General features: G+C 42.0%; 1 protein-coding gene across 2 annotated transcripts; it reads right to left on the minus strand.

The window, feature by feature from the left end:
- Positions 1–1,764: 1,764 nt before the first annotated feature.
- On the minus strand, positions 1,765–23,662 carry LOC112230980 (ADP-ribosylation factor-like protein 3). Of its 2 annotated transcripts, XM_024397438.2 has the most exons (7): positions 23,307–23,662; positions 17,232–17,350; positions 7,022–7,165; positions 6,345–6,461; positions 6,192–6,242; positions 5,879–6,064; positions 1,765–2,923 (listed from the first exon to the last, which is right to left on the minus strand). In XM_024397438.2, the coding sequence occupies exons 2-7, from the start codon at positions 17,325–17,327 to the stop codon at positions 2,876–2,878; spliced, it is 642 nt and encodes a 213-aa protein (XP_024253206.1). In that variant the 5' UTR covers positions 17,328–17,350; positions 23,307–23,662; the 3' UTR covers positions 1,765–2,875. The 2 variants fall into 2 exon arrangements, with proteins under 2 accessions (XP_024253206.1, XP_024253208.1); XM_024397440.2 differs by lacking the exons at positions 17,232–17,350; positions 23,307–23,662 and adding an exon at positions 8,295–8,847 and having other exon boundaries at positions 1,776–2,923.
- Between the last annotated feature and the right edge of the window lie 805 nt (positions 23,663–24,467).

Genomic DNA, 24,467 nt, shown 5'->3' on the forward strand with positions numbered 1-24,467 from the left:
ATGTGATCGTGTTCAAATTCTAAGGTACGAAATCCAGAGATCATTAGAGTTGCGTTTCGTAGTAATTTGGGGCTTTTATTGTAGTGGTGCAAATTCTCTAGTCTAGACGAACTACATTAGTCCAGCCCAACGAGAGTGAGAAACAAGGGAAAGTTTCAATCGGCTAAATCATTTCTTGCTTTGCTTGTTTGTGTTCTAAAGGATACTGAATAATGACTTTATTTGACCCTATAAAATCACAACCAATATAGATCAATTAATTAAGCCCATAACATAAACTCATCACATACACATGTTGAAATGTATGTTGTTGAAAAACAGTACAAGTACTATGCAACAAGAGGGGATATGTGAGTGCCGTGAGCAAGCGTTGTCATGGAGATCAATAGTAGAGAAATAGTGCCCTCTAGTAATTTTCTAGTAGAAGCGCAGGCATTCCTGTCTGACATTCGGTGCTTGGGCCTTAGTAGCTAGGTTTCTATCCAATTTGCAACAGATTTTCATGGGAATTTTCTGAAATCTGCATGAAACAATATGCACATTATCCCACCAGTGTGTTGCCAAGAAACATATTTATTACAGATAAAAGTCTGTGCTTGATAACATAGTCCAACTCAATCATCAAGTTTGCAGACAACACAACGAGACAGCCTACAGGGAGGAGGTGAGGGCACGTGGAGTGTGGTGTCAGGAAAACAACCTCTCACTCAACATCAACAAAACAAAGGAGAAGATCGTAGACTTCAGGAAACAGCAGAGGGAGCCTTCCCCTATCCACATCAAAGGGACAGCAGTGGAGAAGGTGGAAAGTTAAGTTCCTGGGCATACACATCACAGACAAACTGAAATTGTCCACCCCCAAAGACAGTGTGGTGAAGAAGGCGCAACAGCACGTCTTCAACCTCAGGAGGCTGAAGAAATGTGGCTTGTCACCCAAAACCCTGACAAACTTTTACAGATGCACAACCGAGAGCATCCTGTCGGCAACTGCACCGCCCTCAACCGCAAGGCTCTCCAGAGGGTTGTGTAGTCTGCACAACGCATCACCGGGGGCAAACTACCTGCCCTTCATGACACTTACAGCACTGGATGTCACAGGAAGGCCAAAAATGTCATCAAGGACATCAATCACCCGAGCCACTGCCTGTTCACACCGCTACCATCCAGAAGGTGAGGTCAGTACAGGTGCATCAAATAGCTTCTATCTCAAGGCCATCAGACTGCTAAACAACAATCACTAACTCAGAGGCTGCTGCCTACATTGAGACCCAATCACTAGTCACTTTAAACAATGCCACTTTAAATAATGCCACTTTAATCTTACATTACTCATATCACATGCATATTCTGTATTTTATACCACCTACTGCACCTTGCCTATGCCGCTCGACCATCGCTCATCCATATAACTTATATGTACATATTCTCATTCACCCCTTTAGATTTGTGTGTATTAGGTAGATGTTGAGGAATTGTTAGATTACTTGTTTGATATGAATGCACTGTTGGAACTAGAAGCACAAGCATTTCACTACACTCACATTAACATCTGTGTATGTGATAAATAAAATTTTATTTTGATTTGCAGATAAAATAACTTTTGCGGTTAAATTCCCATGTACCGAAGAAAAAATACAAGTTAAATGGGTTGCCATCACATTTTCAACTCTATTGATGTTTTTGTCACAAAAACGGATTAGTTAGCCTTATAGAAAATTTGCCCCACTGTGTGGGTCGGCTACCTACATGATGAGATTATTACGGATAATAGAAGCAATAAAATTAGTTTGTTAAATGGTAGCCAAGCATTCGATCATCATGTCACCAGAATAAGACCCTCAATATTTATTGAAAAGGTGCATCAAGCTCATCACCGGGCACTTTCACAACCATGTAGAATCCTTTCCCGAGTCATAGTGGGAGGACCACATAACATCATTGCGTGACTCCAAGTTGACTTCGATATGATAGTTATTAAATCAATATTTGCGAATTAAGGCATTTCAACTGCCATTTCTCGCATAATTTATTTTACAGACACAAAAAGATCAGAACATTTTGAACAAACACAGTTTTATTTGTTAATTCTTTAGGTAATTAAATTGGCATGAAATGGTTGGATAGAAACCTGGTTACTGATACAGAGCAGGATATTTCCCTGCCCCACTGGTACTAAGGACAGAGTATCAATCACATACAAGCAAACAAAGTACCCACTGGGCAAAAACTGGTTGAATCAACATTGTTTCCACATCATTTCAACCCAAAAGAATCTATATGAGAACATAGAATCAACATGGAAAACTAAATGTCATCAACGTAAGGGCATGTTGTGTTTTTTTCCCACCCAACTTTTAACCTAAATCCAATGACACAGTGAAAGTTTTTGTTTATTTCACGTTGAATTCAAGTTAGTTGACAACTCAACCAAATGTAAATCAAAACTAGATGTTGGAACTGATGTCTGTGCCCAGTGGGTCGTGTCTATTTAGCTGTTCATTCTTAAAAAACTACTTTCATAATGTAGACATCTTCACAATAAGCCTCCTGACTATTACAAAAAGGTGGCAAAAGTAAGCACACAGAAATGACAGTTGAGTAATATCTGAATAATTGAAATGTTTAAATAATAACGTATATACAGTATATACAACTGGAGAAGCATTAATAAAATGCTGGTAATGTCAACATTACAGAAAGTTTCTCTTTAAAGTTTTTACTCTATTGCAACTGGCTCATGATCTAGTCAAAAAAATATCACAATACTTTTAAAACATATTATGACAGCAAGTCAAAAGCTTTGATAATGAACACCACTCCACCTTTCACCTCCTACCCTTCGTTTGAGTCTGTGGGAATAAGTATGCCCCTGGCGTCACTTCTTACGAACTGCTATGTTCTTGCACACCCATGTCATGCCATCCTAAAAAGTAAGTAAACAGACTCATATTACACCGACACAGTATTAAACGTTAGTGTGCAATCAGTGTCTATGATGCTCTCTAAATGTGCGTACAGTATGTGTGTTGTGTGCAATCAGTGTCTATGATGCTCTCTAAATGTGCGTACAGTATGTGTGTTGTGTGCAATCAGTGTCTATGATGCTCTCTAAATGTGCGTACAGTATGTGTGTTGTGTGCAATCAGTGTCTATGATGCTCTCTAAATGTGCGTACAGTATGTGTGTTGTGTGCAATCAGTGTCTATGATGCTCTCTAAATGTGCATACAGTATGTGTGTTGTGTGCAATCAGTGTCTATGATGCTCTCTAAATGTGCGTACAGTATGTGTGTTGTGTGCAATCAGTGTCTATGATGCTCTCTAAATGTGCGTACAGTTTGTGTGTTGTGTGCAATCAGTGTCTATGATGCTCTCTAAATGTGCGTACAGTATGTGTGTTGTGTGCAATCAGTGTCTATGATGCTCTCTAAATGTGCATACAGTATGTGTGTTGTGTGCAATCAGTGTCTATGATGCTCTCTAAATGTGCGTACAGTATGTGTGTTGTGTGCAATCAGTGTCTATGATGCTCTCTAAATGTGCGTACAGTATGTGTGTTGTGTGCAATCAGTGTCTATGATGCTCTCTAAATGTGCGTACAGTATGTGTGTTGTGTGCAATCAGTGTCTATGATGCTCTCTAAATGTGCTATACAGTATGTGTGTTGTGTGCAATCAGTGTCTATGATGCTAAATGATGCAATCAGTGTCTAAAATGTGCATACAGTATGTGTGTTGTGTGCAATCAGTGTCTATGATGCTCTCTAAATGTGCGTACAGTATGTGTGTTGTGTGCAATCAGTGTCTATGATGCTCTCTAAATGTGCGTACAGTATGTGTGTGTAATCAGTGTCTATGATGCTCTCTAAATGTGCGTACAGTATGTGTGTTTGTGCAATCAGTGTCTATGATGCCTTAAATGTGCTACAGTATGTGATTAAATTCAAATATTTTGATGCCTCAAATGTGCATACAGTATGTGTGTTGTGTGCAATCAGTGTCTATGATGCTCTCTAAATGTGCGTACAGTATGTGTTTTGTGCAATCAGTGTCTATGATGCTATATAAATGTGCATACAGTATGTGTGTTGTGTGCAAATGTAGTGTACGGGCGGTTTGTGTGTACAGTGCAGTCTGAAATGATTCAGAACCGTTGACTTTTCCACATCTTGTTACGTTACAGCCTTATTCTAAAATGGATTAAATTCATATTTTTCCTCATCCATCCACACACTACCCCATAATGACAAATCGAAAACAGGTTTTTAGAAATGTTTGCTAATTTATAAAAAATGATAAACAGAAAAAACATTTACATCATAAGTATTCAGACCCTTTGCTATGATACTCGAAATTGAGCACAGGTGCATCCTGTTTCCATTGATCCTCCTCGAGATGTTTCTACAACTTGATTGGAGTCCACCTGTGGGAAATTCAATTCATTGGACATGATTTGTAAAGGCCTGTCTATATAAGGTCCCACAGTTGACGGTGCATGTCAGATAAAAAACCAAACTGCCCGGCCAAACTGAGCAATCGGGGAAGAAGGGACATGTTCAAGGAGGTGACCAAGAACCTGAAGGTCACTCTGAAAGAGCTCCAGAGTTCCTCTGTGGAGATGGGAGAACCTTTCAGAATGACAACCATCTCTGCAGCACTCCACCAAGGATGTATAGTAGAGTGGCCAGATGGAAGACAATCCTCAGTAAAAGGCACATGACAGCCAGCTTGGAGTTTGCCAAAAGGCTTCTAAAGGACACTCAGACCATGAGAAACAAGATTCTCTGGTCTGGTGAAAACAAGATTGAACTCTTTGGCCTGAATGCCAAGCGTCACGTCTGGAGGAAACCTGGTAACATCCGTACGGTGAAGCATGGTGGTGGCAGCATCATGCTGTGGGGATGTTTTTCAGCGGCAGGGACTGGGAGACTAGTCAGGTTGAATGAAGCAAAGTACAGAGAGATCCTTGATGAAAACTTGCTCCAGAGCGCTCAGGACAACAACCCTTCCAACAGGACAACAATCCTAAGCACACAGCCAAGACAACACAGGGGTGGCTTCGAGGCCTCCCGAGTGGTGCAGTGGTCAAAGGCACTGCATCGCAGTGCTAGCTGTGGCACTAGAGATTCTGGGTTCGAGTCCAGGCTCTGTTGAGCAAGCCGCAACTGGGAGACCCATGGGGTGGCACACAATTGGGTCACGTCTGAGTTAGGGGAGGGTTTGGTTGGCAGGGATGTTCTTGTCCAACCGCACACTAGAGACTCCTGTGGCGGGCCGGTCACAGTGCACGCCGACGGGGTCGCCAGGTGTACGGTGTTTTCCTCGACACATTGGTACGGCAGGATTCCGGGTTAAGTGGGCAGTGTGTCAAGAAGCAGTGAGGCTTGGTTGGGTTGTTTATTGGGGGACACACGGCTCTCGACCTTTGCCTCTCCAGAGTCCGTACAGGAGTTGTAGCGATGAGACAAGACTAACTACTAATTGGATACAACGAAATTGGGGTGAAAATGGGTAAAAAAAATAAAAAAAAGTATAAAAAAAAAGTACAACAAGGAATGGCTTTGGGATAAGTCTCTGAATGTCCTTGAGTGGCCCAGCTAGAGCCCAGACTTGAATCCAATCAAACATCTCTGGAGAGACCTGAAAATAGCTGTGCAGCGAAGTCCCCACCCAACCTAACAGAGCTTGAGAGGATCTGCAAATACAGGTGTGCCAAGCTTGTAGCATCATACCCAAGAAGACTCGAGGCTGTAATCGCTGCCAAAGGTGCAACAAAGTACTGAGTAATGGGTCTGAATACTTATGTAAATGTGATATTTGTTGTTTCTTTTTAATACATTTGCAAAAATGTCTAAACCACCATAGATGTGTGTTTTATACCTGTACTCCCTCTGCGGTAATTGCAGAGCAGGCCTGGATCTGCCATACCCGGTCTCTGATGGTGTGCAGGTTGAGACCCTCAGCTAGCTCTGATGCAGGAGCCGCAGTCATCAGGTCCTGCTTGTTGGCAAATATCAACAGTGGCACCATGCTCAACTTCTCTTCTTCCATCAACTCAGCTAGCTCCTGTGTGTTTGTGTGTGTGTAAGAGAAGGGCGGGGGAGGGGTTCAATCAATAACTGCATCAAAATAGGGATATCAGAAGACAGCTGAATAGAATATTGTGCATTTTTACAGACTGGTGCCGCTTTACCTGACCGGTCTCTTCAAAGCGTTTCCTGTCTGAACTGTCAATCACATAGATCTGTGACGAAGATGGACAGAGGAGAGTATTAGTGACAGATAGAAAGGTTCAACCGTATCAAGCTGTCTCCATTTATTTGTGGTCAGAACTTTTTGGACCTACCAGTACGTCTGTGTTCTCAAAGTAGTTCCTCCAGTATGGGCGGATCTTGCGCTGGCCTCCAATGTCCCAAACATTTAGCTTAAATCCCTGGGACTGCATGCTCTTTATGTTGAATCCCTGTGGATAGAGGAGGAGAGTGCCCATCAATGCAATGCTTTAGACAGTTTGTGATCACTGTGAGCATGTGTAACTATGCTTTCATGAGTGTCTGAGCTGTGTTTATGCTATTGTCTGTATCCAGGGTTGGCCAGGTTACTTCCTAAATGTAATCTTTTACAGTTACTAGTTACTTGTCATATTGTATTCAGTAATGTACATTTTGGAACACCCAAACACAGTAAAGTAATATGTTTACTCTCTGTTACTTTTGGATTACTTTCCCCTTAAGAGGCATTAGAAGATCACAAAAAGGATCCATCAAATGCATTTGTTGCGTCATCATAGTGATCTCTGCATTTTTATTTTTTTTTATTTTTAATTGGCTACATCATTTCTGAATTTAAAAGTAATCAAAGTAGTCATCTAGTTTTTCAAAAGTATCTGTAATCTGATTACAATATTTTTAATGGTAACGTAACTGATTGCAGGTATTGTTTCTTCTAATAAGATAATATGTAACTGATTACATGTAATCAATTACTCCCCAATCCTAATCCTGTGTACATCAGTACATTTACCTGAGTAGGGGTGATGTGGCTGACATCCTCTGAGGCCAGCTGTTTAAGAAGGGTGGTCTTGCCAGCGTTGTCCAGCCCTAGCAACAGTAACCGCACCTCCTGGTCCGGAGAGTGCTTCAGTCTTCGCAGAATCGACAGCAAACCCTGCAGTGCATCACACATCCAGGTCAGGTGACATCATGACAAACAGCACAAGTTGGTATTTAGGTTATAGCTATGTAATGAAATAAGAACCTAGGCAACAAGGCATTATGTTCAAACATAATTAACAGCAGGTGGTCCAGCTACAAACAACTTCTGTTCTGTTAACAGGGTTACCTGAAAGCACATTATTGCATAACAGAGCCAACACACCAGGGCAGAAATAATGCGAGGCCAGAGGCCACGGGCAACCTCAGCCAATCATGAAACGCCCTGGTGTGATTGGGTTTGGCATGGCACAGATTAATCAAGATGAGCCCGAGCTCTGTGTGCAGGAGGAAATAAGCACTAAGAGCACAGATTTAACTGTTAGCCTCTTGCCATGGCCTACTTTCACACCACCTTTGATTGGACAGTTGAGACATGTGCACAGCACGAAGACTCTTCCAGTGTTGAGGGAGGTTTAAGAGGTCTTCTTATTCACTGCTGTCTCTGTACTTTTTGATCTAGCCAACGAAATAGACAGCAGATTCTCTACCCACATCCTTGTGACATAGTTAATGTCACAATCACTGTAGATTACATGCAATCTGAGTAGGCAACAAGAATTAGGACTAGCTAAATACATTTAAAGACTACACGTGTCACAGGTGATTCTGTAGTCAGCTTGGAGGGTGATTGTATTTTCAAAGGTTTGGGGTACTTTATTACTGCAGGAATCAGTAGTATGGTATCAAGCCGTACTTGTTAGTTTAAATAACTGATTACCAACCACAAGTTAAAAATGTGTCCATAACATTTGAAACGTTGTCACTGTTATTAGCTAGCTATAGCTTGTCTATGCGTAACCTCACTTGACAGATAAGACATGGTATTATGTTCTGACAGTAACAACGGTAATTCATTATTTACATGAATGACAATAAGCATGCCCTGCCAGGTAGACCTTTTTGGCAGGTACAGGCTGTACTGTAGCTAACGTTAACTGTTAGCCGTTAGAAAGCTACGTTAAAGTTAGTCGCGTCGCACTTTTTGGATAACTGACTAACGTTACTCTCTCACCCATACGATATTGCATTTAGCCATATAGCTCAATTCCAACTTTATGTTGATCATATTGCAGGGTACTTACCATGGTTTGCTCAGCTAGTGGCTCCTGTTCGGGCTCAGTGAGTGGATTAGCTAGCTAGCTAGTAGCATTTGACTGTATTCATTCTGAACAGCTGAAAAGCTCCCCGTAGCTATGGTAGCCGTGACGTCACCATAAACAACGACCTGGGCCATTATTTGGCCGGGCACGAGACCCATTTATATCTGCGATTATTTCAGTTTTTATGAATAGGAATGGCCAATCTTAATAACTGATCTCTTACTAAATTGTCTTCATTTCCAGTGCTTGTGACTCACTCAGACAAATAGTCTACAGCAGGGATTTCGCAAGTATGGCTAACTGCGGCCGAGAGTATAGGCGAGCTGGTGTGTCGAAAGGAGTGAGTGTGTGTGTGTGTGTGTGTGTATGGAAAGCGAATAAGGTAATATGGCAGATTTGTTGTCACTCAAGACCGTTTTGCGTGGCTGATTGGGCTGCACAACAAATCGATAAACCAGCAAACAGTGCACTGGTGTATGGACATCCTGCCGACCTGAGACCTGACCAATAGTGTGCAACTGCAGCCGGCAATTCGGCAGTTCCCCCCTCAATCATTCCATTGGTACATTCATGAACACCCCCGCTCCCCCCTCGAACAATTCAATTCAAGGGGCTTTATTGGCATGGGAAACATATGTTAACTTTGTCTAAGCAAATGAGGTAGATAGTATACAAAAGTGAAATAAACAATAAAATGAACAGTAAACATTACACTCACAGTTCCAAAAGAATAAAGATGTTACAAATGTCATATTATGTATATATACAGTGTTGTTACGATGTACAAATGGTTAAAGTACAAAAGGGAAAATAAATAAGCATAAATATGGGTTATATTTACAATGGAGTTTGTTTTTCACTGGTTGACCTTTTCTTGTGGCAACAGGTCACAATCTTGCTGCTGTGATGGCACACTGTGGTATTTTACCCAGTAGACAGTAGATATGGGAGTTTATCAAAATCGGGTTTGTTTTTGAATTCTTTGTGGATCTGTAATCTGGGGGAAAAATGTGTCTCTAATGTGGTCATTAGGCATTAGGCAGGAGGTTAGGAAGTGCAGCTCAGTTTCCACCTCATTTTGTGGGCACACATCTCATTGGTTCTGTGCACCCCATTGTTTACGAGTGTATGGCTAGCTATAGCTACCCCTGCCCCTTCTTCAAATCAAAATCAAATGTTATTGGTCACATACAATTGGTTAGTAGATGTTAATGCGAGCGTAGCGAAATGCTTGTGCTTCCAGTTCCAACAGTGCAGTAATATCTAACAAGTAATCTAACAATTCCTCAACAACTACCTAATACACACAAATCTAAAGGGGTGAATGAGAATATGTACATATAAGTATATGAATGAGCGATGGCCGAGCGGCATAGGCAAGGTGCAATAGATGTTATAAAATACAGTATATACATGTGATATGAGTAATGTAAGATATGTAAACATGATTAAAGTGGCATTATTTAAAGTGGCATTGTTTAAAGTGACTAGTGATCCGTTTATTAAAGTGTCCAGTGATTGGGTCTCAATGTAGGCAGCAGCCTCTCTGAGTTAGTGATTGCTGTTTAGCAGTCTGATGGCCTTGAGATTGAAAAATAGCTTCTATCTCTCGGTCCCAGCTTTGATACACCTGTACGGACTTCGCCTTCTGGATGATAGCGGTGTGAACAGACAGTGGCTCGGGTGGTTGTAGTCCTTGATGATATTTTTGGCCTTCCTGTGACATCAGGTGCTGTAGGTGTCATGGAGGGCAGGTAGTTTGCCCCCGGTGATGCGTTGTGCAGACCGCACAACCCTCTGGAGAGCTTTGCGGTTGAGGGGGGTGCAGTTGCCGTACCAGGCTGTGATACCAGGATGCTCTCGATTGAGCATCTGTAAAAGTTGGTCAGGGTTTTGGGTGACAAGGCACATTTCTTCAGCCTCCTGAGGTTGAAGAGGCACTGTTGCGCCTTCTTCACCACACTGTCTGTATGGGTGGACCATTTCAGATTGTCAGTGATGTGTACGCCGAGGAACTTTTCACCTTCTCCACTGCTGTCCCTTCGATGTGGATAGGGGGATGCTCCCCCTGCGGTTTCCTGAAGTCTACTATCACCTCCTTTGTTTTGTTGACGTTGAGGGAGAGGTTAATCTCCCACTTCTAAGGGTTCAAAACAACTGGGACAGGGAAAAAAACAAGCTCCGACTGGGAAAAATAGTTTTGAACAGTCATCCAACTCGGAATTCAAACTCAGGAACTTGGGCCTCTTTCTCGATCTCCAACTTTCCGACATGAAGATTACTGATGTCATGATTTGACCTTGTATTTTATAAGAGGTCCCAGTTTTTTTGAATGTGGCATATGTACCACAGTACAGTTGAAGTCGGAAGTTCACATACACTTAGGTTGGAGTCATTAAAACTCATTTTTCAACCACTCCACAATTTCACAACTATAGTTTTGGCATGTTGGTTAGGACATCTACTTTGTGCATGACACAAGTAATTTTCCAACAATTGTTTACAGACAGATTATTTCACTTACCATTTACTGTATCACAATTCCAGTGGGTCAGAAGTTTAAATACACTAAGTTGACTGTGCCTTTAAACAGCTTGGAAAATTCCAGAAAATTATGTCTTGGCTTTAGAAGCTTCTGGTTAATTGACATCATTTGAGTCAGTTGGAGGTGTACCTGTGGATGTATTTCAAGGCCTACCTTCAAACTCAGTGCCTCTTTGCTTGACATCATGGGAAAATCAAAAGAAATCAGCCAAGACCTCAGGAAAACAATTGTAGACCTCCACAAGTCTGGTTCATACTTGGGAACAATTTCCAAACTCCTGAAGGTATCACGTTCATCTGTACAAACAATAGTACGCAGGTATAAGCACCATGGGACCGCGCAGCCGTCATACCGCTCAGGAAGGAGACGTGTTCTGTCTCCTAGAGATGAACGTACTTTGGTGTGAATCAATCCCAGAACAACAGCAAAGGACCTTGTGAAGATGCTGGAGGAAACTGGTACGAAAGTATATATATATACATACAGTAAAACAAGTCCTATATCGACATAACCTGAAAGGCCGCTCAGCAAGGAAGAAGCCACTGCTCCAAAACCACCATAAAAAAGCCAGACTACGGTTTGCAACTGCACATGGTGACAAAAATCGTACTTTTTGGAGAAATGTCCTCTGTTCTGATGAAACAAAAATAGAACTGTTTGGCCATAATGACCATTGTTATGTCTGGAGGAAAGAGTAGGAGGCTTGCAAGCCGAAGAACACCATCCCATCCGTGAAGCACAGGGGTGGCAGCATCATGTTGTGGGAGTGCTTTGCTGCAGGAGGGACTGGTGCACTTCACAAAATAGATGGCATCATGACGTAGGAATATTACGTGGATATATTGAAGCAACATCTCAAGACATCAGTCAGGAAGTTAAAGCTTGGTTGCAAATGGTTCTTCCAAATGGACAATGACCCCAAGCATACTTCCAAAGTTGTGGCAAAATGGTTTAGGACAACAAAGTCAAGGTATTGGAGTGGCCATCGGAATGCCCTAACCACAACCCTATAGAAAATTTGTGGGCAGACCTGAAAAAGCATGTGTGAGCAAGGAGGCCTACAAACCTGACTCAGTTACACCAGCTCTGTAAGGAGGAATGGGCCAAAATTCACCCAACTTATTGTGGGAAGCTTGTGTAAGGCTACACGAAACATTTGACCCAAGTTAAACAATTTAAAGGCAATACTACCAAATACTAATTGAGTGTATGTTAACTTCTTACCCACTGGGAATGTGATGAAAGAAACAAAAGCTGAAATAAATAATTCTCTCCATTATTATTCTGGCATTTCACATTCTTAAAATAAAGTGGTGTCCTAACGGACCTAAGACAGGGAATTTTCCTTGCATTAAATGTCAGGAATTGTGAAAAACTGACTTTAAAATGTATTTGGCTAAGGTGTATGTAAACTTCTGACTTCAACTGTAAGTGTCCCAGTGTTGTTGCTGTTCATACCCTCCTCATTGAGGAGACGATGTGCATGTATCAAGGTGACATCTAGATGGTTATCAATATTTGTTATTTTTTGTGTATACTGCTATCCTACTTGAAATAAAATCATGGGAGGTAGAAAAAATTGCCACATTAGCTACCACCGGCAACACAACCTGGTCTCAGCTGGTCTCAGAGCATTTCGTATTATTCTTTATGTAAATGTAAATCTGAGACATTCCATTCAGTATGATATGTCACGTTTCATATGGTATGTATTAATTTGTGGATGTCCATCATTAATTTTGTATGATTTCACTGGTTACTGGTTACTTTAGACATGGAATCACTGGTCACTTTTAAGAATGGATAACTAGTCACTTTAATAATGTTCACATACTGCTTTACTCATTTCATATGTACACTGCTCAAAAAAATAAAGGGAACACTTAAACAAAACAATGTAACTCCAAGTCAATCACACTTCTGTGAAATCAAACTGTCCACTTAGGAAGCAACACTGATTGACAATAAATTTCACATGCTGTTGTGCAAATGGAATAGACAACAGGTGGAAATTATAGGCAATTAGCAAGACACCCCCAATAAAGGAGTGGTTCTGCAGGTGGTGACCACAGACCACTTCTCAGTTCCTATGCTTCCTGACTGATGTTTTGTTCACTTTTGAATGCTGGCGGTGCTTTTACTCTAGTGGTAGCATGAGACGGAGTCTACAACCCACACAAGTGGCTCAAGTAGTGCAGCTCATCCAGGATGGCACATCAATGGAGGCTGTGGCAAGAAGGTTTGCTGTGTCTGTCAGCGTAGTGTCCAGAGCATGGTGGCACTACCAGGAGACAGGCCAGTACATCAGGAGATGTGGAGGAGGCCGTAGGAGCGCAACAACCCAGCAGCAGGACCACTACCTCCGCACTTTGTGCAAGGAGGAGCACTGCCAGAGCCCTGCAAAATGACCTCCAGCAGGCCACAAATGTGCATGTGCCTGCTCAAACGGTCAGAAACAGACTCCATGAGGGTGGTATGAGGGCCCGACGTCCATATGTGCTTACAGCCCAACACCGTGCAGGACGTTTGGCATTTGCCAGAGAACACCAAGATTGGCAAATTCGCCACTGGCGCCCTGTGCTCTTCACAGACGAAAGAAGGTTCACACTGAGCACATGTGACAGACGTGACAGTCTGGAGACGCCGTGGAGAACGTTCTGCTGCCTGCAACATCCTCCAGCATGACCGGTTTGGCGGTGGGTCAGTCATGGTGTGGGGTGGCATTTCTTTGGGGGGCCGCACAGCCCTCCATGTGCTCGCCAGAGGTAGCCTGACTGCCATTAGGTACCGAGATGAGATCCTCAGACCCTTTGTGAGACCATATGCTGGTGTGGTTGGCCCTGGGTTCCTCCTAATGCAAGACAATGCTAGACCTCATGTGGCTGGAGTGTGTCAGCAGTTCCTGCAAGAGGAAGGCATTGATGCTATGGACTGGTCCGCCCGTTCCCCAGACCTGAAACCAATTGAGCACATCTGGGACATCATGTCTCGCTCCATCCACCAACGCCACATTGCACCACAGACTGTCCAGGAGTTGGCGGATGCTTTAGTGCAGGTCTGGGAGGAGATTCCTCAGGAGACCATCCGCCACCTCATCAGGAGCATGCCCAGGCGTTGTAGGGAGGTCATACAGGCACGTGGAGGCCACACACACTACTGAGCCTCATTTTAACTTGTTTTAAGGACATTACATCAAAGTTGGATCAGCCTGTAGTGTGGTTTTCCACTTTAATTTTGAGTGTGACTCCAAATCCAGACCTCCATGGGTTGATAAATTTGATTTCCATTGATAATTTTTGTGTGATTTTGTTGTCAGCACATTCAACTATGTAAAGAAAAAAGTATTTAATAAGAATATTTCATTCATTCAGATCTAGGATATGTTATTTTAGTGTTCCCTTTATTTTTTTGAGCAGTGTATATACTGTATTCTATTCTACTGTATTTTAGTCTATGCCACTCCAACATTGCTCGTCCTAATATTTATATTTTTCTTAATTCTATTATTTTACCTTTAGACTTGTGTGTATTGTTGTGAATTGTTTGATACTATTGCATTGCTGGAGCTAGGAACCCAAGCTTTTTGCTACACCAGCGATAATATCTGCTTAATATGTGTATGTGACCAATACAATTTGATTTCAGAGTTCCCAGTTCCCAGTTTTTTTTAAATGCGGCATTACACAGAACAATGTGTGTAATTGCTAGCTATTCTTTTGAGTGCTGACGATACAACATTTTATGTAACTTTGGAGCTCCAGTCCACCCACACAAGTCGCTTGCAACTCCATCATATTGTGGAGTTGAGTTAAATAAATTTTTCCCAGTCGGAGCTTGTTTTTTTAAACTTGTTCCCAGGTGTTGTGAATACACTAAAAAGTCGGAAGTCTGAGAATTCCGAGTTCCCAGTTGTTTTGTACAAGGCATCAATAGATGGGTTAGCTGACAATGTCACGGAAACAATGTGCACTCTTTAATGGGGCAGAAGTCGATTGAGTTATTTTGATTCTCGATGACCAGATAGCTACTAACAATGACAAAAAAAGACCATGTGGGGAATCATAGGTGACTCATTGCAGCTAGTTTCATCTTGTTCTTGATACCGTGTCTTGTTTTGAGTTATTTTGACTGATTTCATGTCAATGCTAATATAGGAAAAAAATCCCTAGCTAGCTAACCAACAACTGTAAAAATGTATTTGAGAGACAAGTGCTCATTGTGCAAATGTATTTATGTTTTCAATAAACATTGGAGACAAAATATAGTTTACACGTTGGCAACAATCTAAGCCAACCCCGTCTGTTTTGCCCCATAGTTGCACACGTCGTTTTTTGTTGCTAAACAACTCCTTTCTTTAATTACATTTTTTTAGAAGATAAGATATGCATATTATTAGTAGATTTGGATAGGAAACACTCTGACATTTCTAAAACTGTTTGAATCATGTCTGTGAGTATAACAGAACTTATTTATACCCCAGAGGACAAACCATTCAGATTCTTTTTGAGGTCACTCTCTTTTCAATGAGTTTTCAATGGGAATCCAGATTTCTAAGGGACTTACTTCCGCTTCCACTGGATGTCAACAGTCTTTAGAAATTGGTGGAAGTTTTTCCTTTGTGTAATGAAGAAGTAGCTCTGTTCAGAACGAGGGTCACTTCAAGTGTACTGTTAGATAGAGGCGCGTGACCAGAAAGCTAGCTACAGTTTGTTTTCCTCCTGTATTGAACACAGAACATCCCGTCTTCAATTTTATCGATTATTTACGTTAAATAATACATAAAGTTGTATTACAAAAGTAGTTTGAAATGTTTTGGCAAAGTTTACAGGTAACTTTTGAGATATTTTGTAGTCAAGTTGCAACTTGTGTTTTACTGGATCAAACGCGCCAAATAAATGGACATTTTGGATAAATATCGATGGAATTAATTGAACATAAGGACCATTTGTGATGTTTATGGGACATATTGGAGTGCCAACAAAAGAAGCTCGTCAAAGGTAAGGCATGAATTATATTTATATTTCTGCGTTTTGTGTCGCACCAGCAGGGTTGAAATATGCTTTTCTCTCTTTGTTTAAGGAGGTGCTATCCTCATATAATAGTATCGTTTGCTTTCGCCGAAAAGCCTTTTTGAAATCTGACATGTTGGCTGGATTCACAACAAGTGTAGCTTTAATTTGGTATCTTACATGTGTGATTTCATGAAAGTTTGATTTTTATAGTAATTTATTTGAATTTGGCGCTTTGCATTTTCACTTGCTTTTGGCCAGGTGGGACGCTAGCCCACATATCCCAGAGAGGTTAATGCAACCGCTGTGTGAGATTTAAAAAAACCGAAAGCACACCTTGAGATTATGTTAGGTCACCGCCTAGCCACAGAAAAACATACAGCCATTTTCCAAAGGAGAGGTCACAAAAGGCAGAAATAGCATTATAAATATTCACTTACCTTTGATGATCTTCATCAGAATGAACTCCCAGGAATCCCAGTTCCACAATAAATGTTTGTTTTGTTCGATAAAGTCCATCATTTATGTCCAAATACCTCCTTTTTGTTCGCGCGTTTAGTTCACAAATCCAAACTCACGAGGTGCGGGCAAGTCCAGGTGAAAGTTCAGACGAAAAGTTATATTACAGTTTGTAGAAACATGTCAAACGATGTATAGAATCATTCTTTAGGATGTTTTTATCATAAATCTTCAATAATGTTTCAACCGGAGAATTCCTTTGTCTTTAGAAATGCAATGGAAAGCAGCTAACTCTCACGGGCGTGCGCCAGACTGAGCTCATGGCACTCTGCCAGACCTCTGGTTGAAACAGCTCCCATTCTCTCCCCCTTCACAGTAGAAGCCTCAAACAAGGTTCTAAAGACTGTTGACATCTAGTGGAAGCCGTAGGAAGTGCAATATGACCCCATAGACACTATATTCGATAGGCAATGACTTGAAAAACTACAAACCTCAGATTTCCCACTTCCTGGTTGGATTATATCTCAGGTTTTTGCCTGCCATATGAGTTCTGTTATACTCACAGACATCATTCAAACAGTTTTAGAAACTTCAAAGCGTTTTCTATCCAAATCTACTAATTATATGCATATTCTAGCTTTTGGACCTGAGTAGCAGGCAGTTTACTCTGGGCACCTTACTATCCAAAGTCCCAAAGAAGTTTTAAGGTATGATTGACGGTAGGTTGTCCACACCAACTAGTATAAAGAGTGTTGTCTCCTGCTTCGCCCCACAGATCTTTATTATAGTCTACTGAGATATTCTGTATGTGAATCGCTGTCTGCAATTGCATTTTATTACTAAAGAGTTTAATACCAAGGTTCCTGTGTCATCTATCTGGAAGACTGATTGTTGAAGGAAACTTACATCACCCCATGCAAAGGACCACCCAACATTTGCCGAGCTTGCCAGGAGTTGGTGACCACTGCGTCTGGATGATCTTCGTCCCACTGTGCAGCTCATCAAATGATAAGGTAAGCAGACGCCTGTTAAACCAAAAGTCTGAAATTAGAAAAAGCACTGTAATATGATGTATATGTGATAAATGACACAGAATCCCAGATGTAATAGTTAGAAATTCCTGAGGGTCTAATAGAACCTTGTGTGAGGAACTTGGTTATAGATTAGAATGAACCAAGTCAGTACTGAGGTACTGGGTGACAAGTGATTGAAAGTGTCATTTGCGCATGGTGTTCTTACCTGAGGGAAGACATTGGTTTTGTTTTGATATATGTACAATTGCTGGGATTAAAGATTTGGTGTGGGACAATTGTTGTATGAGTTGAGTGTATTTGATAACAGTCAATGGATATACAGATGCTAGTCAATATCAATCATTTCTATGTGCTGAAATAAATCTAGACTGGTATAGATAACAAGTCTGTAAGACTAGTACAAGAAGGGATACATTTGCAAAATCCGTATTGGGAAAGATATGTTGTGAGTTTACTTTTCCATTACATCCACAAGAGAGGAGACAGGGAGACCCCCATACTGAAGTTAATGTTAAAGATAGGGCTGACTACTGCCCCCTTTGGAGGAATTGCGTGCCCATAGTAAACAGAAACAAAATCTGTCAAAAATTGCTAATATATGCATATAATAATTATTATTGAATAGAAAACACTCTAAAGCTTCTAAAACCGTTCAAATTATGTCTGTATGTAAAGCAGAACTCTCAGGGCAGCCATTCTCCCAAACTCTCTCTTGTCATCATGAAAGTTGGCCCAACTTTGACGTCATCGCCCCCACCCTTCCCAACCAGCTACAGATCTGGGAACAGTTCCTATCTCTTCAGCGCGGTGTCCTCTTTCAGTGGGGCCTCTCATTGTGAGAATCGCGTGCTCCCTCGAGTTTTGGCGGGCTGAAACCTCCGGGTCACGCGAAAATACATGTACTTTCATGCGTGCGTCGGGTCCGGTGCTCTCTTTGTTCCAGGTTTGACCAAACGATGTAGGTTTGTCTGTTCGAGCTAAGGATTGTTTTGCATGTTTAGAACATGCTAAAGCTTGATTCTGCACTTAGTTTGACCAGTTTAGTCGACATATAATATGTAATTTTGAAGTTTAGATGCGCATCCACTAGAATTTTGGCTGCATTTCAACCGGAATTTGTCGTGTTTGATAACCTAAAGACACAGACTTGAAAACCAAACGCAGTTTTTGGTAAGTATAACTCCTTCCACGTCTTCTGATCGAAGAACATCAAAGGTAAGGGAATATTTATGTGTTAATTTTGGGTTTCTGTGGACTCCAAGATAGCGGAGTCATATTGCTAATCTATGAGCGCCGTCTCATATTATAGCCTAGTGAACGAATTCTGTAACGTTAAAAATAAATGTAACACAGCGGTTGCATTAAGAAGAAGTGTATCTTTCTAACTATATGTAGAACATGTATATTTAGTCAAAGTTTATGATGTGTATTGCTTGTTATCTGACGTTATCTGCTGGGGCTATCATCATTTCTCCGGACATTTGAGTAGCATTTTTTGAACATGGCGTCATTGTAAACAGAGATTTATGGATATAAATTGCATATTATTGAAAAAAACATAAATGTACTGTATAACATGTCCTATTACTGTCATCTGATGAAGATTTTCAAAAGGTTCGTGAATTATTTTTCTTTTAATCCTGCGGTTGTTGATTGCATATTTTGTTCACCGTGGCTATTCAAATTAGCTGTGTCTTTGGTGGTGGTTTGACAAAAATATGTGCTATGTTTTCGCCGTAAAACATTTTAGAAATCTGACTTGCTGGCTAGATGAACAAGGTGTTTATCTTTCATTTGAGCTATTGGACTTGTTAATGTGTGGAGGTTAAATATTTCTAAGAATATTTTTGCGTTCCATGCGCCACGTCCCAGTTAACGTCGGAAGGGATCATTCCCAAATGGGAACCCTAACCCGTCATCAGGTTAAAATACAATTGAAACCAATTGTGGTTATTTACCACACATATGTGGAACCATTTACAATTGTGTGGTTAGTGAATAAATGTAGTGAAACTAAAGAAGACGAGGGGTTAGAGAAAATAGAACTGCATTGGGTATATCATCCTATGTTCGGTTCTACTACCCATATACTGGGATAGAACTGGGTTTTTCTACAGTACCATACAGCTAAGTCACTCAGTCCACATTACATAGAACCTGATTAAAACAAAATCACTGAGCACCATGACAGATTCAACCAAAGGCAGTGCAGAGACAGTGGGTCCCACACCAACGAAGGCTGGGCCTCACCTCTCCCACACTGCCCTGACGGATGCTGACTTTTCGTTGACGGTTCTGCATATATAGATCAAACCACAGGGAAGAAACATGCAGGGTTTGGTATTGTGACAATTGATAGAACCACTCACATACAACAACCATTACCAGATACTTTCTCAGCTCAACAGGCTGACATTTTGGTGCTAACCACTGCCTGTAAAATAAGAGAAAGGAAAAGGTTTACACTTTTCTTTGATTCTGGTTATGCAATAGGGGGTTGTCTCTCCTAGTGTGCTGTCTGGAGGAGTAGGGGTTTTCACAATGCTTGTGGAAGTCCTATTTGTAATAGAACTATGGTTTTAGATCTCTTGGAGGCTATGATGCTGCCCTCTGCTTTGGCTGTTGTGAAGGTTGCTGCTCACACTGGGGGGAAAGATTGTGTGAGTATGGGTAACGCCATGGCAGATGAGGCTAAATTAGTTGCCTCAAAGTGTCATAGCCACTCCATGTTCTTCTCTGCTACTGTTGGGAAAGACACTGATGATTTGGCATCTAAACAGGCTTTGGGATGTTGGTTCTCATTTGGTATGACAACAGCGGGGTTGACACACTTTCTAAAATTTGGAGACAGACTGTCTGGCAGACAGTGAATGCCAGCTTGTCTTATCACTTCTGTTTGCCAAGTGGCCTATTTGTCAAGGGGGGGATATGATAGAGGCAATTTCTTTGGATTGGTTTTGTCCAAATTTGACTCAGCATGTGAAACAGTTTCTGTTTCGATGTGCTACGTGCACGCAATTTAACATTGCCAAAGGAACACCTCTGAAACCAGGTCATTTCCCTATGACAAGAGGACCATTTGTCCATCTTGCCATGGATTGTATAGATCTTGCAGAAAGACAAGAAAGTAAAAGGTACTGTTTAGTCCTTATTGACAGGTTCACCAGGCAGGTGGAGGCATTTCCCACCACACACTGTGATGCCAAGACAGTAGCAAAGCTACTAGTGAGGGAGATAAAATCTCAGAAACACCAAATCTAGGTATTACCTGCAGACAACGGTACCCACTTCACTGGTGATGTAGTGAAGCAGGTAGCCATAATGATGGAAGTGGACCAGAAGTTTGTGTCCATCTACCACCCCCAGAGTAATGGGGTTACCGAGAGAGCTAACCAATCCATTAAACAAGGGCTAACTTAGGCATGCCACTCCACCAAGAAATCTTGGGTGGATTGTTTACCACTGGTGTTAATGAAAATGTGCAGTAGTGTTAATAAAGGCATGGGGTGTACACCACATGAAATGTTGACAGGAAGACCCATGAATGTTCCCGCACACAGACCCATGACTGACAGACAAATAGACAACACTCTAGCTGAAGTAGAACACTTGGAGTACATGAAAGAGCTAACTACTATTGTCAGATCTCTCCACTCTCACACTAGGAAAGCTCAGGAGGAGGTACCAGGTGAGGACCCTGACTACCAGCCTGTGGAGGTTGGAGACTGGGTCAAAATCCAGGTCCACAAGAGAAAATGGAACCAGACAAAATGGATGGTGTCATTCGAGGCAACCATGGCAACTCCACGGCAGTTAGAGTTCAGGAAAGGTCCGGCTGGCACTACCTGTCCCACTGCCAAAAGGTGTTCAGCCCACAGGAGATGATGGAGCCAGACACAGTCTGAAACAAGAGGCAGAAGCAGATTTGAGTCGAGATCAAAGACTTGAAAAAGATGAAGGGAACGATCAAAGCCCTGAAGAACCAACTGTTTTACATGATCAGCAAGATTATGTTGTAAATAAACAAACTGTCACCTCTGCCCCCCCCCCCCGGTGCTTGAGGGCACCAGGCTGCCCTGCATCACGCACTCCTGCCATCTATTACGCACACCTGCCTCCCTTCGTCACGCGCATCAGCGATATTGGACTCACCCATCACCTGTTTATTACCTCCCCTATATTTGTCAGTTCCATTTCTCTGCTCCCCACTGCTGCATTAATCGTTTTTTGTCTGTGTTACTCGTTTGCTGACACTGTTCCTGTCTCATTCCATGTCCTTTCTATATTAAATGTTTACTCCCCGTACCTGCTTCATCTCTCCAGCGTCATACATGTGACACAAACCCTTAAGGGGTATAAGAGAGGGAAGACGACAGCATGTGGTCGTTGGTGGTTGACTGTGTTGGCTCTATCCACACTACATGTTGTGTGGGTGAAGCCGGCCCTGTCAACACGTGGGTAAAGTTTGTTCGAGACTTAGGTAGAAAAGTGTCCCCAAGCTGGACTGCGGTGTTAATTTTGTCTAAACCCAAATCCATGAGAGAGTTGTTTGGTTCAATGAGTAGACCAATGGCAGAGACAGATCAGGCCTGTGGAATGGTGTATTTTATGAGGAGGGCAAAAGACAAGCAGAGCCAGTGTAATTGTACCATAGGACTCTTTAATGGACATGAGCTAATTGCTCAGGGTAATAAGAACATATCGAAAGGGACTGGGATACAAGATCTGGGGAGGGTGTTTGACAAATGGGAATCCAGAAGCTGTGGATAGAATAGGGACTGTAACTCGTGGGTTTTGGTCACGGCATAATCCCCGGGATGATGATAATTGGAAGATAGTTAGGAAAAGGCTTATGTGTACTCACCCAACAATGTATGGTTGGAGTGAAAACCTGGGGACCACTGTGGCTGAACCAATTTGAGAGAATCTGAAGGAAGAATGTGTTCCGCCATTATGTATCTGTAACAATGGCTCTTTGGCTGTGTGTGTAACAGTGCATTGTATGTCATATGCAGGCTACCTCCCTGAAGAAGAAGAGCACAGGCAAAATTTTAGCACACCCTATAGGTGGCATTTAGTGAATGTCTCATGTCTAATTACTACAGTGATCTATCTTGCTCTAAATGATGGTATGGGATCACCCTGGGGGTTTATGTGGATTTGCAGTGGTAGAGGTTATCTGGCAATTCCAAATAACTGCCGCGGGTGTTGTTTCCTCAGTGAAACTCTTACCAATGCTCTCAGACCCCACCTCTGCTATACTAACTAACCGTTCCACTGATCCCATTTCCACACGTATGAAAAGGTTGATTCCGGGGATGGTAGGGGACGCCATGTGCGACTGACGTGTTTTCCGTTTGCTCCCGTGGTATTCTTAAAGTTTATGTGAATTCTGCAGCAGAACCGTATTTATTTTCAAATATTAATTTGGTGATCCTTTTCCATAAAAAACAAGACTACTTTGCTTCCGAATGTCAGCATGTCGACCAAACATAAGGCTAAAAGCATGACTTTGAGAAAACCCGGCCTACAAGACCCGCTCTCATCACTGCCCTCTCCTGAGTCTGAGGGCCCGGGGACGCACACTTTACCCGGGGGCGCGGCTTGGCCTGGCGGCGCTGAAATGAACATTCTCGAGGCCATCAAACTACTACGCTCTGAGATAGTTGAAATGAAAACACAGGTGGTTGCTACGATTGAGGCCAGAATACAGGAGGTTTCTGATACTTTAAAAGCAGATTTAACCATCCTGCGGAACGAGACTGTGCCAGCAATCACAATACTCAAAACAACAACTGCGTCACATACAACAATGATTGCGGCAATGGAGACCTCCGCTACTAATGTCTCCGATTGAACTACATCCCTGGAGGCTGAAGTTAAACGCCTAGCTGCGGATTTGAAAAAGGTGAAGGAGAGCTGTGTGAGTCTAGAGGGATTCTCTCACCGCAATAATCTGAGACTTGTATCGGTCCCAGAGTCCGCGGAAATGCATCACGCCACGGATTTCGTTTCAGGGCTGCTGAAGGATGTTCTTGCCTTAGATGAAAAGCCCCTGATTCATCGAGCCCACCGGTCGCTGCGCCCAAAGCCCTGGGATGGGGAGAGGCCCCGTGACATAATTCTTCGAGTGCACTTTTTTCATGAGAAGATGGAGCTCCTCCGACGAGCCCGCAATACCACTCTGAGCTTTCAAGGACAGAGCTTTTCCATCTACCAGGACTACTCCCCCACTGTTTCCAGGCAGCGCGCAGCTTTCGGACAGGCCAAACGAGTACTTCGGGACCATCCAAGTGTGAAGTATGGACTGAGATTCCCGGCCTGTTTATGGATATCTCATGAGGGATCTCCAGATGAGGCTATGGCTCACATTCAACGTCACATCAAGAAGTCTTGAATATGCTCACAGTTCAGCAACTGTTGCTAGCGAACTGTGGATAGTAAGTAACCCACTTGTGGTACAATTATGCTTAGATATAACAGGCTAGTCTTGTATAGTTGGTGAAACTATTCAGGCTTATTTGATGTGATCTAATGTTTTGATCATCTAGTGTGTGTGCCTTATCTCGCTCACCTATTTAGTTTGTTTACACATTGTCTCGGTGACTCAAAATATTTTTGGTTATTTGTTTACTGCATCCGTTTGCATTGACCCAGTAAACAGTAAATGTCTCCTGAGGCTACACGGTTTTTGGGGCCTCACTTTAATTTTAAAAGTTTTGAGCGTCATTTATGCCCAGCAAACGTTCAACGTTGCGCACACATAGTTTTTTGGTATTGGTTGTAAGCTGTCTCAGCTTCAACTAGACTACTATTATAATTACTATTATTTTTGATTGTCTTACTACGATTTCCTTACTTCAAATTAGATTTTTGGCTGAGAGCCTTTATACATTTTATTTATTTTCTCTCTCAATGCCTGTTTAGAAGACTGGGAATACAATTATATACATCTACAAGTGGTGCTTTTGTCATTCCGTTTGTACAAGGGATTCGCCTTTTTTTATTTGAAAAAATACATACAAACCTTTATTTTTGCTGCTTGATCCACTAACAAAACGCGACTTTAAAGAGCGGGACTGTGGGTTTAGGTTTAAGACCGCACTCT

This window comes from Oncorhynchus tshawytscha, linkage group LG33 (genome assembly GCF_018296145.1).
Source record: "Oncorhynchus tshawytscha isolate Ot180627B linkage group LG33, Otsh_v2.0, whole genome shotgun sequence".
Classification (NCBI taxonomy): Eukaryota; Metazoa; Chordata; class Actinopteri; order Salmoniformes; family Salmonidae; genus Oncorhynchus; species Oncorhynchus tshawytscha.